We start from the raw sequence: 19,721 nt of genomic DNA, 5'->3' as shown, positions 1-19,721 counted from the left end.
GTATTTTTCTGTCTGTGTCTGTCTGTCTTGGCCCATCCGTCCAGGGCCTTCTCTGACACCGTCTTCATCATCCCAGCTGCAGACTCTTCAGAGCAAAGCCGAGCTGGAGGAGAAATAGTGTTTATAAGAGCTCCTTCCTTCCATATGGCTGATAACTATTAACGTTCCCCGCTGCATTTGCCTTGGACGCCGTACTACAGGAACCCTGTCCAGACTACAGAAAGAAAACAAGAACGGGAGGAAAAGAGCGGGCGTCCAGGTTAAGGCATTCTAGAGTTACCCGTGCCGTTTTATGACTTTTCCGGGGGTAATTAAACCATACGATATGTGTATAAAGTGGTTTGGGCAGGCCACCCATTTTGCCACAGCACCCCCCTTCCCCTCAATCTTGCCACAGCATCCGCTTATTTATGAAAATCAAGAGGGGATCATGGAGTCATAACATAACAAGCAGAAAATAAATGCTCCATCCAACAGAAATTCTGAGTGGTCGTTACAGTGAGAGTGGTGTTACAGTGAGAGTGGTGTTACAGTGACAGTGGTGTTACAGTGACAGTGTTGTTACAGTGACAGTGGTGTTACAGTGACAGTGTTGTTACAGTGAGAGTGGCGTTACAGTGACAGTGGCGTTACAGTGAGAGTGGCGTTACAGTGAGAGTGGCGTTACAGTGAGAGTGGCGTTACAGTTAGTGGCGTTACAGTGACAGTGTTGTTACAGTGAGAGTGGCGTTACAGTGAGAGTGTCGTTACAGTGAGAGTGTTGTTACAGTGAGAGTGTTGTTACAGTGAGAGTGGTGTTACAGTGACAGTGGTGTTACATTGACAGTGGTGTGAGAGTGAGAGTGGCGTTACAGTGAGAGTGTTGTTACAGTGAGAGTGGCGTTACAGTGACAGTGGTGTTACAGTGAGAGTGGTGTTACAGTGACAGTGGTGTTACAGTGACAGTGGTGTTACAGTGAGAGTGGTGTTACAGTGACAGTGTTGTTACAGTGAGAGTGGCGTTACAGTATGAGTGGTGTTACAGTGAGAGTGGTGTTACAGTGACAGTGGTGTTACAGTGACAGTGGTGTGAGAGTGAGAGTGGCGTTACAGTGAGAGTGTTGTTACAGTGAGAGTTTTGTTACAATGAGAGTGGCGTTACAGTGACAGTGTTGTTATAGTGAGAGGGGTGCCACAATGGCAGTGTTGTCACAGGGAGAGTGGTGTAACAGTGAGAGTGGTGTTACAGTGGAAGTGGTGTTACAGTGACAGTGATGCTACAGTGAGTGTGGTGTTACAGTGAGAGTGTTGTTACAGTGAGAGTTTTGTTACAATGAGAGTGGCGTTACAGTGACAGTGTTGTTACAGTGAGAGGGGTGCCACAATGGCAGTGTTGTCACAGGGAGAGTGGTGTAACAGTGAGAGTGGTGTTACAGTGGAAGTGGTGTTACAGTGACAGTGATGCTACAGTGAGTGTGGTGTTACAGTGAGAGTGTTGTTACAGTGAGAGTTTTGTTACAATGAGAGTGGCGTTACAGTGACAGTGTTGTTACAGTGAGAGGGGTGCCACAATGGCAGTGTTGTCACAGGGAGAGTGGTGTAACAGTGAGAGTGGTGTTACAGTGGAAGTGGTGTTACAGTGACAGTGATGCTACAGTGAGTGTGGTGTTACAGTGAGAGTGGTGTTACAGTGAGAGGGGGCTAGAGGTTGACCGATTAATCAGAATGACCGATTAATTAGGGCCGATTTCAAGTTTTCATAACAATCGGAAATCTGTATTTTTGGGAGCTGATGTTGCAGATGTAATTATTATTATTATTATTTTATTTTCTACCTTTATTTAACTAGGAACGTCCGTTAAAGAACACGTTCTTATTTTCAATGACGGCCTAGGAATGGTGGGTTAACCGCCTTGTTCAGGGGCAGAACGACAGATTTTGCAACCTTGCAGTTAACTACTCCAACGCTCTAACCACCTGCCTCTTATTGCACTCCACGAGGAGCCTGCCTGTTACGCGAATGGAGTAGAAGCCGAGGTAAGTTGCTAGCTAGCCTTAAACTTATCTTATAAAAAACAATCAATCAATCATAATCACTAGTTATAACTACACATGGTTGCTCATATTACTAGTTTATCTAGCGTGTCCTGCGTTGCATATAATTGATGCAACACTGGGGGATGATTTAACAAAAGCTCATTTGCGAAAAAAGCACAATCGTTGGATGATTGTACCTAACCATAAACACCAACGCCTTTCTTAAAATCAATACACAGAAGTATTTATTTTTAAACCTGCATATTTAGCTAAAAGAAATCCAGGTTAGCAGGCAATATTAACCAGGTGAAATTGTGTCATTTATTTTGCGTTCATTGCACGCAGTCAGGGTATGTGCAACAGTTTGGGCAGCCTGGCTCATTGCGAACTAATTTGCCAGAGTTTTACGTAATTATGACATAACATTGAAGGTTGTGCAATGTAACAAGAATATTTAGACTTAGGGATGCCACCCGTTAGATAAAATACAGAACGGTTCCGTATTTCACTGAAATAATAAACGTTTTGTTTTCAAAATGATCGTTTTCGGATTTGACCATTAATTAATGACCAACTGCTCGTATTTCTGTGTGTTATTATGTTATAATTAAGTCTATGATTTGATAGAGCAGTCTGACTGAGCGATGGTAGGCAGCAGCAGGCTCGTAAGCATTCATTCAAATGGCACTTTCGTGCGTTTTGCTAGCAGCTCTTCGCAAGCACAGCGCTGTTTATGACTTCATGCCTATCAACCTAATGGCTGGTGTAAAATAGTCCTATAAATACTATATTAACCACAACCTAAAACCTCTTACCTGGGAATATTGAAGTCTCATGTTAAAGGGAAGCACTAACTTTCATATGTTCTCATGTTCTGAGCAAGGGACTCAAACGTTAGCTTTTTACATGGCACATATTGCACTTTTACTTCTCCAACACTTTGTTTTTGCATTATTTAAACCAAATTGAATTTTAATTAATGTATTATATTACGTTTTTTAAAAATTGTTCATGGGCCTCCCGGGTGGCGCAGTGGTTAAGGATCCTGTACTGCAGCGCCAGCTGTGTGCCACCAGCAGGTGGGTTCGCGCCCAGGCTTTGTCGTAACCGGCCGTGACCGGGAGGTCCGTGGGGCGAAGCACAATTGGCCTAGCGTCGTCCGGGTTAGGGAGGGTTTGGCCGGTAGGGATATCCTTGACTCCTGTGGCGGGCCGGGCACAGTGCACGCTAACCAAGGTGTTTCCTCCAACACATTGGTGCGGCTGGCTTCCGGGTTGGATGCACGCTGTGTTAAGGAGCAGTGCGGCTTGGTTGGGTTGTGTATTGGAACATGACTTTCAACCTTCGTCTCTACCGAGCCCGAATGGGAGTTGTAGCGATGAGACAAGATAGTAGCTGGATTACAAATACATTTTTTTTTTTATCCTCCAATAATCGGTATCGGTATCGGAGTTGAAAAAATCATAATCGGTCGAACTCTAGTTGGTCGGTGGTCTTGTTCTCTCAGGAACTGACTTTATATACAGATGTATCCAGCAGTATCTCCACCCTTCCTCTCTCTATCTATCCATCTCTCTCCCCCATCTGCTCCTTTTATCTTCAGTGCTTTGTTCTTCAGGGAGCTCATCATGTGACCGTACTGTAAGAGCCAGACTGTTACCGTTACTGTACTATTACTGTTACTGTGGTGTAACATCCAGAATCCTGGGCGGCAGCCTTCTACTGTAAGGACTGTGGCAGTACAGCATACCACACTGGTGATCTGGCCAAGACAATGTTGTACACTTTTCCATGGACAGAATGACACAGCACCAGCTGATAGGAATTGGTTAAGAGCACACTCACAAGCACTTTCTCTTTCATTGGCCAACACAAACACACACCACCTCTACATAACACACTAATATTCATGATCAGTTTGATGAGGAGGAGGTGGTGCGGCAGTGTGTTGGAGCAGCGTTTCAGAAGGTTCTCATTTGCTAATTCCTTGCTGCTGCCTACGTTCTATTATTGAAAACATCCCCTGGAATTTCCTCCAGCAACCACAGCCCAGCCACCACTTCACTGAGAAAGTGTGTTGCAGTGTGTGTGTGTGTGTGTGTTGGTGTGTGTTCGTCGTGTGTGTGTGTATACATGTGTGTCTGTAAGGGGACTGTGAGTTGTGAGTTGTATGACCTAGATAGTTGTTTATTAATGACTACAGCAATAAAATACATAATCAATATTTATATTCACTTTTGTCTGTTGCACAGAGTTTTTGTGTGCACTGTGTATGTGTGTTTATCTATACTAGGTTATTATTCGTGTCTGTTTGTTCAGACTTTAGATTTTTTTTTTAATAATATTAAAACGAAGAATATTTCAGTGCAGGTTTTTCCATTCTGTTGAAAACATGGTCCTATTGTTCCACTCTAGATATCTCCTGCTTTGTCACAACGTCTCCCTCGTTCTCTCTTTCTTCTCTTCTCTCTCTTCCTCGTCTGTCTCTGTCTGCTTTCCTGTCTGCCTCCATCCCCCCTGTATCACACTGACGCCATCTCTCTCTTCTTTAACTCCATCTGCTCCGTCTCACTCTGTCTTTCCATGTCGTCCCCTCCTCCCAGTAGGAACGTTTTATGGAAACAGAAAAGAGTACAGAAGGATAGGAGGAGAAACAAAGAGACACCGGTGAAAGATGACTAGAGGTCTTGCACTGATAGCTCTGTATTGTATTTGTATAGGTGTGTCAGTGTGTGTGTTTGTTGTGTTGTGAATGTGTGTTTCTGTATTACTGTATCAGTGTGGCTGTATTATTTGACAGTGGTGCCTCTGTCCTGTTTTAGAGTCCACCCTGTTGGGCTAACGTGTGTCACTCCCTGCCTCCCCCTCTCCTACCCCCCCGTGCGTGAGACTGACGATGCACAGGCCCCGTCTCCCGTGTCACTGGGCTGGGGCGGGGGTCAGCCTTTTTTGTCTTGCATACGTCTTTAACTCAAACATACACGCACGCACGCACGCACACAGACACGCACACACACACACAAGACAGGCAGATGCACACACACACAGGCACACATACACGGTCTGTCTGATATTAGATCCACCACAAGTCAGAGCTGAAGAGGTGCGATATTAAAACGTAATCTTTGCATCAGTCATCTCCCCATTAGCAGCAGACCCAGTGTGGAGCCTCATCACTTGCCTCCAACTCTCCTTACAGTCTCTATACAGCGCAAGGCAGCAGCATGAAAATCTCTCACAAACATTTTATTGACATTATTACATATTTTACATACACTACCATTCAAAAGTTTGGGGTCACGTAGAAATGTCCTTGTTTTTGAAAGAAAAGCACATTTTTTGTTCATTAAAATAACATCAAATTGATCAGAAATGCAACGTTGTCACGTTCTGACCTTGTTTTGTCTTTTGTTTTAGTATGGTCAGGGCGTGAGTTGGGTGGGTTGTCTATGTTAGTTTTCTATGATTTGACATTTCTGTGTTTGGCCTGGTATGGTTCTCAATCAGAGGCAGCTGTCAATCGTTGTCCCTGATTGAGAACCAGATTTAGGGAGCCTGGTTTCTATTGTGTTTTGTGGGTGGTTGTTTTCTGTCTTTGTGTGTCTGCACCAGACATAACTGTTCCGGTTGTTTCTTTGTTATTTTGTTATTCAGTGTTCAGTTTACATGAAAAAGATGAACATGTACCACGCTGCGCATTGGTCCTCACCTTCTTCCCAAGACAGCCGTTACAAATGTAAACATTGTTAATGTTGTAAATGACTATTTTAGCTGGAAACGGCTGATTATTTTAATGGAATGTCTACATAGGCGTACAGAGGCCAATTATCAGCAACCATCACTCCTGTGTTCCAATGGCACGTTGTGTTAGCTAATCCAAGTTAATCATTTTAAAAGGCTAATTGATCATTAGAAAACCCTTTTGCAATTATGTTAGCACAGCTGAAAACTGTTTTTTTGATTAAAGAAGCTATAAAACTGGCCTTCTTTAGACTAGCTGAGTATCTGGAACATCAGCATTTATGGGTTCGGTTACAGGCTCAAAATAGCCAGAAACAAAGAGCTTTCTTCTGAAACTCGTCAGTCTATTCTTGTTCTGAGAAATGAAGGCTATTCCATGAGAGAAATTGTCAAGAAACTGAAGATCTCGTACAACGCTGTGTACTACTCCCTTCACAGAACAGCGCAAACTGGCCCTAACCAGAATAGAAAGAGGAGTGGGAGGCCCCGGTGCACAACTAAGCAAGAGGACAAGTACATTAGAATGTCTAGTTTGAGAAAGTCCTCAACTGTCAGCATCATTAAATATTACCCGCAAAACACCAGTCTCAACGTCAACAGTGAAGAGGCGACTCTGGGATGCTGGCCTAGACAGAGTTGCAAAGAAAAAGCTATATCTCAGACTGGCCAATAAAAATAAAAGATTAAGAAGGGCAAAAGAACACAGACACTGGACAGAGGATCTCAATTAGACTTTTAAAATGGTGGACTTGGATTAGCTAACACATTGCTATTGGAACACAGGAGTGATGGTTGCTGATCACTGCACGCCTATATTGCATTAAAAATCAGCTGTTTCCAGCTACAATAGTCATTTACAACATTAACAATGTCTACACTGTATTTCTGATCCATTGTATGTTATTTTAATGGACAACTAATGTGCTTTTCTTTCAAAAACAAGGACATTTCTAAGTGACCCCAAAGTTTTGAACGGTAGTGAATATTTTTCCTGACCCGTAATATATTATGTATGACACCTTCCCCCGTTATCATTAAAATAACTACTGATAACTAATCTAGTCTAAAATTAGGAGTTTGGGCCCATAGTGCTAGCCTCTCTCTCTGTCAGGCCCATAGACTCTGTCCCTCTCAGGCCATGAGGGTTAGTTTAGCGTTATCCTGTGTGCTGGTGGGATTCCCAGGCAGCTCTAATTAGATGGAGGGCTCATTAGACTGCGGGTAGATTGCATGCTTCATTAGTCTCTTGAAAACATATCACAGCTCATTCAGCACTAATGGCTGCTACGCCACATTGCATTAAAACATGTACTCTCACTCCATCTCCATAACTCTCCTCTGGCTAATACAAATACACATGCACACACACTTTCTCTGGCACGCACACAAAAACACACACGCATGCACACACACACAGACGCGTGCACACACACACACGTTTTGCAAGAACACAATTTGCGTAAAGTCTGTTATGAATTATTATGTATCAGCTGATCTGAGAGCTAAACCTGACTAGCATGTAGCAGAGGGTGCTTATTGCAATAAAGAGGGGATGAGGAGGTGAAAGTTGGAGGGCAGGAAATTAAATGATGAAAGGTGGAGCAGGAATCAGATGAGAGAGATAAATCGACCATTGTGGGGGTCTACGAGATGCCATGGCTTCTATCACGTGTCTACACCGCATAGCTACAGTCAGCGTATGTGTGTGTGTGCAAGATAGGGAACCTTTCTCCTGACGCCTGCCAGCTGCCCTCATCCCCCCCTCCCGTCCTAGAAGACAAGGAGTTAAGACCTCAGCTGTCAGCAACAAAAACAAACGTAGGGGGCAATTTTCACAAAATGTTTTAAACCCACCACAGGCCCAACCCCTGCAAGTCCCTGTCTACCCCATCTCTCTTTCCCTCTTTTTCTCCCTGTACACTTTCTCTTTCTTTCCCCACTCTCTTTTTCCCTTTCTCTCTGTCTCTTTCTCTGCCAGCAGGTTAGCAGCAGTGACAGTAGCATGTGGGGTCTGGCAGACAGACTGAGAGCATACAGACAGTCTAAATATTTAAAGCCAGCGGGAAACACTTTAAATGTTTCAACAGAAATCCACTGACCTCTACAGCGGTCCTGACTTGGTCCATGTTTTCAAGAGACCGTGGGTCTCTGAGCGTGCACAACAAAGTCAAATCAAATCAAATTGTATTTGTCACATGGTTCATAAATAACAGGTGTGGACTAACAGTGAAATGCTTACTTACGGGCTTACTTACGGGTACGAGGTAATAACTTGGCTATATACAAGGAGTTACAGTACTGAGTGGATGTGCAGGGGTACGAGGTAATAACTTGGCTATATACAAGGGGTTACAGTACTGAGTGGATGTGCAGGGGTACGAGGTAATAACTTGGCTATATAAAAGGGGTTACAGTACTGAGTGGATGTACAGGGGTACGAGGTAATAACTTGGCTATATACAAGGGGTTACAGTACTGAGTGGATGTGCAGGGGTACGAGGTAATAACTTGGCTATATACAAGGGGTTACAGTACTGAGTGGATGTGCAGGGGTACGAGGTAATAACTTGGCTATATACAAGGGGTTACAGTACTGAGTGGATGTACAGGGGTACGAGGTAATAACTTGGCTATATACAAGGGGTTACAGAACTGAGTGGATGTGCAGGGGTACGAGGTAATAACTTGGCTATATACAAGGGGTTACAGTACTGAGTGGATGTGCAGGGGTACGAGGTAATAACTTGGCTATATACAAGGGGTTACAGTACTGAGTGGATGTGCAGGGGTACGAGGTAGTTGAGGTAGATATGTAACTAGGAATAATGAGACAGGTAGTAAACAGTAGCAGCAGAATACGTAATGAGTCCATAAAAGTCCTTGTAAAGGGTCAATGCAGATCATCCGGGTAGCTATTTGGTTGACTATTTAGCCGTCTATTTAGCCGTCTTATGACTTGGGAGTATAAGCTGTTCAATGTCCTGTTGGTTCTGGACTTGGTGCATCGGTACCTCTTGGTTGACCTATAGGGGGTAGATGAGTATAAATATAAAACATATTATTGCTGATTTGGTTCATTAGGGGACCAGGATCAAGACACAACCATTCACAATTGTCGGTCATCACACCCCACCAGTCAAGGCACTCCGAGGGTCTCACCCACAGGGGGTAGAAGAGGGTGTAATGTGGGATGTCTTACGTAAACAGCTGTAAAAGGTTGCTATTACCCAAGGAATAATGCCATGTATTACTTATAAAAAATGGCCAGTCGCAAAATCCTGCACGGAGCCTTCACGGTGCGCTGCCACTTTAAGAGCACATCAGAATTAAGAAAGGAGGATATAAAGATAGCTCTTCCGGCTCTCTGGAGTGAACTCTCGTTTGGCCCGACAGTTTGATAGTGTGTGCAATGCTGCAGAAGTCTTCTTTATTTTCAGTGTGCATTTGGGGAACAGGACTGGGACACAATCGATCCCGGTCATCGGTCATCACCCCCCTCTGATGGAGGCACTCATTGGGCTGCATGCATAGTAGGGTTGGCTGGTGTCCAGATTTTCATACCTTCATACAGTTCCCGTAAAACAAAGCATCCTTCACTCATGCTGCCAAACATTCCCTCGTAAAACTGACCATCCTACTGATCCTCGACTTCGGCGATATCATTTACAAAATAGCCTCCAACACTCTACTCAGCAAATTGGATGCAGTCTATCACAGTGCCATCCGTTTTGTCACCAAAGCCCTGTGTACTACCCACCACTGCGACCTGTATACTCTCGTTGGCTGGCCCTCGCTTCATACTCGTCGCCAAACCCACTGGCTCCGGGTCATCTACAAGTCTCTGCTACGTAAAGCCCCGCCTTATCTCAGCTCACTGGTCAACATAGCAGCACCCACCTGTAGCACGCGCTCCAGCAGGTATATCTCACTGGTCATCCCCAAAGCCAATTTATTCCTTTGGCCACCTCTCTTTCCAGTTCTCTGCTGCCAATGACTGGAACGAACTGCAAAAATCTCTTGCCACATTTCAGGCTTCAAACATAAAGATATAAAACTGTATTTTTTTGTGAAGAATCAACAACAAGTGGGACACAATCATGAAGTGGAACGACATTTATTGGATATTTCAAACTTTTTTAACCGCTCTTTTGCAGACTCCATCAGGTTTTCTTCCAGAATGGTCCTGTATTTGGCTCCATCCATCTTCCCATCAATTTTAACTGTCTTCCCTGTCCCTGCTGAAGAAAAGCAGGCCCAAACCATGATGCTGCCACCACCATGTTTGACAGTGGGGATGGTGTGTTCAGGGTGATGGGCTGTGTTGCTTTTACGCCAAACATAACGTTTTGCATTGTTGCCAAAAAGTTACATTTTGGTTTCATCTGACCAGAGCACCTTCTTCCACATGTTTGGTGTGTCTCCCAGGTGGCTTGTGGCAAACTTTAAACAACACTTTTTATGGATATCTTTAAGAAATGGCTTTCTTCTTGCCACTCTTCCATAAAGGCCAGATTTGTGCAATATACGACTGATTGTTGTCCTATGGACAGAGTCTCCCACCTCAGCTGTAGATCTCTGCAGTTAATCCAGAGTGATCATGGGCCTCTTGGCTGCATCTCTGATCAGTCTTCTCCTTGTATGAGCTGAAAGTTTAGAGGGACGGCCAGGTCTTGGTAGATTTGCAGTGGTCTGATACTCCTTCCATTTCAATATTATCGCTTGCACAGTGCTCCTTGGGATGTTTAAAGCTTGGGAAATCTTTTTGTATCCAAATCCGGCTTTAAAGTTCTTCACAACAGTATCTCGGACCTGTCTGGTGTGTTCCTTGTTCTTCATGATGCTCTCTGCGCTTTTAACGGACCTCTGAGACTATCACAGTGCAGGTGCATTTATACGGAGACTTGATTACACACAGGTGGATTGTATTTATCATCATTAGCCATTTAGGTCAATATTGGATCATTCAGAGATCCTCACTGAACTTCTGGAGAGAGTTTGCTGCACTGAAAGTAAAGGGCCTGAATAATTTTGCACGCCCAATTTTTCAGTTTTTGATTTGTTAAAAAAACCGAGCTGTAACCGAGTGGCTTGAGCTGGCAAGCTAGCTACTTACTTAGCAAGTTAGCCAACCAAATGCCTAGCTGGAGCCCTGAGATAATTTATTTGGCAAATCTTAGATACTTAACTTTTAGTTATAAGCTGTAGCAATGAAACCTGGCACTGAAAATCATACGGTTAGTATTTCTAAATACCCCGGTATACGGTATATACGGTATACCTCCTAAGCCTAATACATAGGATATAAAATCATTACAGAGAAGGGGAGAGACAAAGAGAGGAATGAGGAGGAGGAGGGGAAACCCTTCTACTAAAATAGTGGGATTCAGGATGGAATTTCCTGATTCCTTACTTTAGATTTACACGTCAAGCGAGAGGTGCTCTGTTCAACGCCATGGTTCAGCTGGTTCAGATGCACTGCGGCTAGGATTTCTCTCCCTCGGTTTGCAGACTGGGAGGCTGGGAGGTGATTTATAGATGTGCTTGTACTGTAGAGGTGCAAATGTATACCCAGGGTTAAGGTGCCGGGATGCTGGAGTTATTAAACCTTTGTTACATTACTCATTCTCACTTTGTGGAATAGTACTCTGAACTACAGTACTGGGAGTGAGTCAGACAGGGACTCCCCCGAGCATCTCAACACACACACACACACACACACACACACACACACGTGCATGTGAACGTACACATGCATACAAGCACACACGTTGTAAATGCATGCACTCACACGCAAACGCACGCATGAACACACACACACCCAAACATCAGATAGCACTCCCATTTCCAATCAGGGTAGAGGAATCCTTATTTTCCATGGCCAACTTTTTTTTTTTAGGAGTCCAGTTTTGTGGGGCTTGGTTCCACCCCTTTCTCTCTACCCATCCCTCTCTTCTTCTCTCTTTTTTCATGGTATGTTGTTCCACAGCCTGTGAAGCAACAGCTTGTGTTTGTTTGCAGCATTGCAACAGTGCCCAGCGTGGGTTCTGTGTGTTGTGGTCTACATCAGTGTCCTACTTCCACCCTCTTCCTTCCCCACAGGGGTCCACCAGCCAGCCTGACTGCCCATTCTCTGAAGGCATGGATCCCTCTCTCCTTCTGATGCTGATACAGTCTCCCTCTCTCCTTAAATCTGTCCTTATCCTCATCACGCTCTATATTATTGGACCAGCTAGGTCACCCCTGATACAAGTCAGTATTCGACGTCAATTCATGTTTTAGGACATCAGGAGATGTCATGGAAACCGGCCACTAGGGACAACAGAGAGAGATGTTACCTTCAAGAATGTTTCGGTTTTGCTAAGGCATTGCTAGAGATTTTTGTTTTACACCTATCCCAAAACCTGAAATCAAATCAAGTCAAATGTATTTATATACAGAAACATGGTGGCTAGGAAACTAGCCACCCTAGAAACTCCCTAGAAAGGCAGGAACCTAGGAAGAACCAGGCTCTGAGGGGTCTCCAGTCCTCTGCTGGCTGTGCCAGGTGGAGATTATAACAGTACATGGCCATTAAGGCCAGATTGTTTTCAAGATGTTCAAACGTTCATAATGACCAGCAGGGTTAAATAATAATCCGTGGTTGTAGAGGGTGCAATAGGTCAGTACTTCAGGAGCAAATGTCAGTTGGCTTTTCATAGCTTAGCATACAGCAGATATATGTATGTATGAGTGTGTGTGTGTGTGAGAGAGTGAGTGAGTGAGTGAGTGAGTGAGTGAGTGAGTGAGTGAGTGAGTGAGTGAGTGAGTGAGTGAGTGAGTGAGTGAGTGAGTGGAAAACAGCAGGTCTGGGACAAGGTAGCACAGGATTCCATAACCGCAGAACAGTTGAAACTGGAGCAGCAGGACGACCAGGTGGACCGGGGACAGCCAGGAGTCATCAGGTCAGGTAGTCCTTAGGCATGGTCCTAGAGCCAAGTTCCTCCGGGAGGAGAGGGAATTAGAAGGAGCCCTGACCTTAACCATTCAGAGTTAATGCCTAACTTTAAAATTTGGAGTTAATGCCTAAACTAGATTCATCTGTGGATGGTCTGGGGGGGAAAGGGGGGGGGGATTATTATAATTTGGACAATGAACATTGACAACAAATAAGCACAAAAGCATTATCTTTATTTTAAAACTTAAAAAACACTTGTTTTGTTGCCTGTTGCCGACCTCTGTTATAGAGATTACCTCTATATTCTCTCCTCAACCAGCGTTGCTTGATTATATTGACAGGGTGCAGGGATGGGTAGAAGCAAGGATGGGTAAAGGAATGGAGAAAGGGGTGGAGGGAAGGAGGGGTGCAAGTGCGGACAGGCGGTGTGAGTAATAAGGTGCTGACCCCACAAACCCCTCAGCCTGGGTGGCAACCAGACACATGCTACTATAGAGGAGAGAGGGATGGGGAGAGAGAGAGAAAGAAAAATATGGAGAAAAAAAGATAGAGAGATTAGGAGAGAGATAGAAAGAAAGAATGAGGGAGGGAGCATATTTTGGAAGGGAGAGATGGGAAGCTACTGTAGAAAAGTAATTAACTCTGGATTGAGGAGGAACTCCCTGGTAGGAGTGTGTTTGTAGCCCAGGATTTTCCAGTCTACCCTGACCAGTGGCACAACAGCAGGCAGGGCAGGGCAGGGCAGGAAAGAGCTATTAGGTCCATAAGAAGGCAGGACTTCTCTCTCATTAAGCCCATAATGGATTTGTTTTGGGTTTGCCCTATGAGCCGCCTGCCTCTCTTTTACTGCTTCTTAGCACCGCTTTGTTTACAGTGATCTAAATCCTCAGTGGTCTAAATCATCAGTGATCTAAATCATCAGTGATCTAAATCCTCAGTGATCTAAATCCTCAGTGATCTAAATCATCAGTGATCTAAATCATCAGTGTGGCCACCAAATAAACACACTGGCTGGCCGAGTAGGGCCACATACTGGACAGAGCCACAGAAGTCTGTTTACAGGGGAGGAGGATCTCCTTCTACTTTTAGAGGGATGTGTGCGGCTACTAAATGTGTGTGTTGGTGTGTGGTGCAGGTGTATTTGTTTGTGTATGGGTGTTTATTTGTGTAGATGTTTTGGGTGTGGGTGAGGGATAGAAGATGTTTCACATTTGGTAACCTGGTTTGATTTCTTGGATCGTTTGTGAAAATTCTACAGAATATGTTTTGCTTTCATAAGACCTGAAAATAACCATTTCACGGGTTGATTTGCAAGGCACACACTCTACGTGGCGTTAGGAAGCTTGCCTGTTTACAACCGACATAAAGCTCCACGCAATTTCCGCTGTCGTGTCACAATACCTGGTACTCTGGTCACAGATTTTGGAACCTTTACACACGCAGGTCCAGGATTAATTTTAGCCAGGGTTCATTTGGGGTTCACACATGCTTTATAGCTGGATCAGGGTACCAAAGGCGCCAGGCTCCGGATCATACAGGTTATACGTGACAGCGCCCTCACAAATCAAGAAAGAGAGAGGAACGCAAGATATCAGAAATGTATTTTCGATCTCCTCTAATGGTCTCTTGAGTCAGAAACAGTCTGACCAGACAGTGAATACACACATTCACTCTGAGCGACAGGTCAGACCAGACAGACGGGAGGGTGCACTTGGCCCCCTGTAGCAGGCGTGTGTTCCTGGCTACAGTCCTGATCTCTGTGGCTGTTTGGTGTCTCGTTAGGGAGATGACCATACACACATATGCAGGGCCCTTCACACACACTTACACACTACTAATTCCTCGCACACAGCCCTCAGAACCGACCAGTCTACTTCCCCTGCTGGCCTGTGGAAACAGTATGTCTCTGTAAGCTCTCTGTTCAGACTGTTTGTGTATGACATCTAAAAGTGAGAAAATAAACAAGACGTCAAACAGACAGCTTGACCTAACAGACGGAATGCACAGGACTTTTTTAGCTGAAATTAATTAAATATCTGCTTGAAAAAGACATGGGGGTCATTGAATCTGCCATTCTGGGAGCAGCCTTCAGCTGTGGAGGGGGCAGGAGAGGATAGGAGAGAGGAAGAAAGGAGTAGAAAGGAGGAGTGGAGAGTAGATGGAAGAGAGAAGGTAAGAGGAGAGACGTGAAGAGAGGAGAGGAGGGGTGAGGAGAAATAAGTAAAAGAGGAGAAAAGAGGAGAGGAGTAGTCTGGGCTCCTCAATAGGGTGTCTGTCCCCTCCTCTTCTCTCTTCTCTGGAGGGGCTTGGTGTGGTGGAGGGAGAGTGCTGTAATCTGGCCGTCTGATCTGACCGACACTCGGCGGTAGCCTCTCCTCCCTCCCCTGCCAATCCCCACGCAGTCTTTGAACTCCGCCGCCAAGAAAGTGTAGCGCCGCCTTTTCTCCCCTCAGGAATGATCAGAAAAATCATAATAATAAAATAGAGGTTCGGGAAAGCAGGCGAGCTAGGGCCCTTGAAGATTGCCAGCGTGCTGTTAATAAGCTGGGGGAGCGTGCTGGGGGGGGGGGGGGGGGGGGGGGTGATGATGTCAGAGAGCATTAGGCCGTATTACTGGGTTGAGTGACACCTGGGATTATTCACGGTAGGGAGGAATAAAACTCCTTTCATCAGTGTGTGGCTGGGACCTGTCTGTTTGATGTCAGAATGAAGGAATCAGAAAAAAACAAGGGGTTTGGGGAAGGGGGCCAGGAGCCCGTGCACTACAATATGGGGTCAATAAGGGTCAGTACATAGGAACAAGTGCAGAGAAAGATCAAGGGTCAGTATATGTTAGGAACTAAGGATGGCCCGTCTGCCACCTTAAAGGGTTGAACACATCAGACCAAATGTGGATCTCCAATTCATCTACCAATCATTCAGCGAGCTGTTGGCGTCTGACTACCGACATTTTCGTGATATTCTACATGTGAAATTGGTTTGCAGTCGGTTCACAAAGTACTCTCGGCAGGATAACCCCTGTATTCCTGTCTCTTCAGACCTCTGTTTTAGACTAGAGACTATCTTGTAGCCTGTCATCATGACTAAGGAGAAGACATTTTCTGGACCACATGGCCTGATCAGGGAAAACTCTTGGCCCTGTCTATCATGTACAGCATTATTTAAGATGTGAACTGACCTGTTGCGTTTCCTGTTAGGTCACTTCCTGGGGAACCACAGTGTGTTGGACATCCTGAGACAGGAGGGCTACAAGGTGGTGCACGCACCATCACACTACCAGGAACCAATCACAGAGTGAGTACAGAGACACTCCCCGCCCACACCGTAGGGCCACAACCAAAACACATGCACACACATTGACATGTGTATGGGCATTGGGCACTAATTCATATGAACATTCACAAACACACAGTCTCAGATTTACCACGGAGGTTTACGATACCACATCAACCGTATTCACTCCAGAGCAGAAACACATGACATGTACTAATTGACACCACATAGATGTGCTAAATGTAGCACACATGCTTCAGTACATGTAGTACACCTTTACAACCAGATCCCAGCTATGTAGGAATGCTTTGATTCCCCCATCTCTCCCTCCCCCCGCCAGCTGTGAAAGGTAGGCCAGCCCGCTCCCAGCAGCCTCTTGGCATGGCCACCTCACAGAAAGAGCCTCAACCATCTGCCTCCTGAAGAGGGGTGCTGCATCTCCTCATGGAAACCAGTCCCCAGTCTCCCCAGTGAACTTTCCCACCCCTGAACACCCCGCATGCTGGGACAGGCTCCCTATCACCCTGCAAGCAGCAGCAGCAGGACCTGGGGGGTTGATCTAAGGCCCATGCAGGTTGGGCCCATTAAAATAGCAGTGCTAATGGTTGCAGCACTCACTGGAACCAGGGTGAAAATGGACAAATGAGGAACAACAAGGGAAATCACATAAAGCAGAGCTACAGTAAAACATCTCCTCCATCCACTGCTTTTACAAACTCACTTCCTTCACTGCGAATTACAGCTGTAACAAAACCATTCCTCCCTGGCTCATACACAGAGCAGGCCCAGGCCCAGTCTCAGCCGAGCAAGCTGACTGATTGTGGACTGACTGATTGTGGTCGAAAAACACATAAAACTGCTCCAAACACTTTGTGCTCTCTGATATGAGGTGACAACAATACAATGTGGCAGGAAGCTTTTCCGGAGGTTATGAAGTGTAAACCTCAAAACTGGGCCTGCACCCAGAGGCATCATGTGTTTTCTGCTCAATAGAGAGATTATGACAAAAGGAACCAAAGCAAAGTGACTCAGTGTAGAGTGGCTGTAGCCCACAGCAGCCAGCATCTGTAGACAGTGTAATACTGGCTAACACAGAGCTGAACAGTGTGTGGTCTGGATCTGGGGCCTCATTGGGAGGTCAAACCTCCAGGGTGTTTACTGACGGGAAAGCAATATGACCCTTCATATGCATAGTAGGCAGAAGTTGCGCCTAAACGTTAAGGTCAATTTGAGTGTTTTCTGATCCTAGATCTATGCCTACAGGCAACAACCGGTAATCAGATAGGGAAGGAAGTGGCATAAATGACAGGTAAGGAATGTGGATTAGCGTAGGACCAAGTTCCAATGCTTTTGAAATGTATCCCACTTTCCTGCTCTCGTATGACGGTGTTGATCAAAGCAATGTAACGGAAACCTTACTTTGCCCTATCTGACCGTGTTACATCCTTGACTACTTCAAGCAAATGAATATGGTAAGGATACATTTCTAAGGTATTGAGTTGTCAGGGTGGTCAGAGGGGTTACAGCTTCCTCCCTTGTGGCTCGTGGCAGATTTAGATACTCAGTAAACTCACAAGCACAGAGGACATTGTGTCCCTGTTGGAAGTTCAAAGCCCTTTGGAGCCTATAGGTAGGCTAGAGAGAACCGTGGTGGTCAGGTCACCTTAAACCATGCACCATTTCACATTCTCACACAACCTCTAAGGAGAACCTCCCTAAAATATATTACATAACATAAATAAACTACTCACCAACATTATTCTGTTATCTTTCATCTATTCTAGTGACGAGGGAACATACATCCAGGTCTATATCACAATGTTCTAATATTTAATAAGCATAGTTCTTTGTCCCACAGAGAACCAACAGAAAGACCCAGCGATGGGGGCTCCGATGCGGGTACAGTCTCTCCGTCTGACTGGGTGACCAGTCCCTCAGACCTGGATGATGGGCTGGAAGGGCTGGAGGATGAGGAGCTGCCCCACATGCTGCTGCCAGACAGCCTGAGCCAGCTGGAGGAGTTTGGGAGACACAAGCCCCCCCGGAAGGCCCACCGTGGTCACAGCCGCCCCCGCCTCTTCAGTGACCTGTGGGTCCGCATTGGTGACAGGTGAGAGGAGAACAAACACACACACTGTCTCTAGCTCTGTATTGAAACAATCCAATGGCAACAAAGAGTATCATAACATGAAGAGAAGCAGACAGTGCAACTGCACACTCATAGGACAGGATGAGCACTCACACAGCGAGAGACAGTAACAAGATCTGTTAGAAACTACAGCAGTGTTCCTGTTAACCTGACTGATCTGGTTCTCACCCTCCAGCACCACACCTCCTCAGCCTAATGTGAGGATAACCAATGGCTACGTGACAGTGGAGCCCGCCCTCACCCACCAAGAGCAGCGCAGGAGGGCAGACCTCTACCCCTCCATGGAGGCCCCCAGCAAGGCTTCCCCCTCTGCCCTGCCCACCCCCAGCTCAGCCCAGCCCAACACTGGCACCACCCACTCTCTCACCTACCTGCTAACATTGCTTATCACTTACCTGCTGTTCACCTCCTGACCACACAGTGGAGCTCTCTCCACACACACACACTGACTGTCTCCATACCTGAGTGAGCGTTGTTATGTGCCATAATCCTAGAACATACAAAGATCTACATATAAAGATTCTGCAAACGTGAACTGGAGGTGGACATTAACTGCTATGGGCATGGATCATACATTACACAGATCATTAGAGCATTTCCACATTCACAGGACATGGATATGAGGGTTGGGGACACCAGACCCGACCAGACCAGACCAGACCCGACCCACCGACCGACAGACAGACAGACAGACAGACAGAGACAGACAGACAGACAGGGACCTCTGAGACAGACCGGTCCGTCTTCAGGCTTCTGTGAAGGGAGATGCAACAGTCTGTGAAAAGTTATTTAAACTCACACTGTGTGGAATAAGCTTTTACCCATGATAAAATGGATGAACGGTCTATCAGACATCTAATGGAAGATACTATATGGCACCTATATTATGAAGTTGTCCGTTGTAGAGGCTGAGTCTTTAAACCTCAAGAAAAAAATATGATAGAATAATGAGTATAGCACAAGGTCTGGAACTCTCAGAGGAGTCTAGAGAGGTGTCAAACCACCTTAAATGAAATATTATTATGAATAATATTGATATTAATGATGATAGACATACTAATGACAATATTAACAGCTATAACTGTAATAAGGTCTAATATCTAATAGACATAGGACGAGGCACACAGTGGAAGTTTTTGTAAATTGTGCATTTTGTTTATAAAAAAAAATATTGTATATTTATTATTTCTCTAAGAGTATATTTTATTGCATTTGATCATTACTGAAAAATAAACTTTTGGAAATTCCCTTACATTTCTTGGGCTGCGTTTTTCTCTCGGTCTACTTGTCCATTTGAATGCAAGTTAGTATTTTATTTCGAACATAGTGAGTGCAATAATGTAAAGGTCAGACGTGCAGAACATCTAGAGGTGGAATTCTCTAAATTAATTCACTCGGCCCTCTACTGGTTTCAATGGACATGCAGGGTTTTGGTCATCAAGTTACGCTGGTGCTACTTTCCCCACCAGGTGGCAATGGTGGCTCACACAAGAAAACAAATCACATGCAACGCTCAAACTCAAATATGAAACCAAAACAATAGCCCATGGTACTGTGGCACCTCTGCTACTTCCATCTCTTTCAGTAATGCTCGTTGGCTTTCATATA

The 19,721-nt window shown here is 45.2% G+C and overlaps 1 protein-coding gene across 2 annotated transcripts in view; it reads left to right on the top strand.

The window, feature by feature from the left end:
- Positions 1-19,365, top strand: part of LOC110521498 (metalloprotease TIKI2) — a 106,361-nt gene extending 86,996 nt beyond the window's left edge. Inside the window, exons 5-7 of one of the 2 annotated variants that reach the window (XM_036969003.1) lie at positions 15,889-15,985; positions 17,808-18,074; positions 18,289-19,365. In XM_036969003.1, the coding sequence (XP_036824898.1) occupies positions 15,889-15,985; positions 17,808-18,074; positions 18,289-18,526 (602 nt within the window). In that variant the 3' untranslated portion in view covers positions 18,527-19,365. The remainder of the gene's footprint in view (positions 1-15,888; positions 15,986-17,807; positions 18,075-18,288) is intronic. The other variant, XM_036969004.1, reaches the window with a different exon arrangement.
- The last annotated feature ends 356 nt before the right edge of the window (positions 19,366-19,721 follow it).

This window comes from Oncorhynchus mykiss, chromosome 30 (assembly GCF_013265735.2).
Source record: "Oncorhynchus mykiss isolate Arlee chromosome 30, USDA_OmykA_1.1, whole genome shotgun sequence".
Lineage (NCBI taxonomy): Eukaryota > Metazoa > Chordata > Actinopteri > Salmoniformes > Salmonidae > Oncorhynchus > Oncorhynchus mykiss.
Note: the sequence above shows the minus strand (reverse complement) of the source record. Positions and strands in the feature narration are given on the sequence as shown.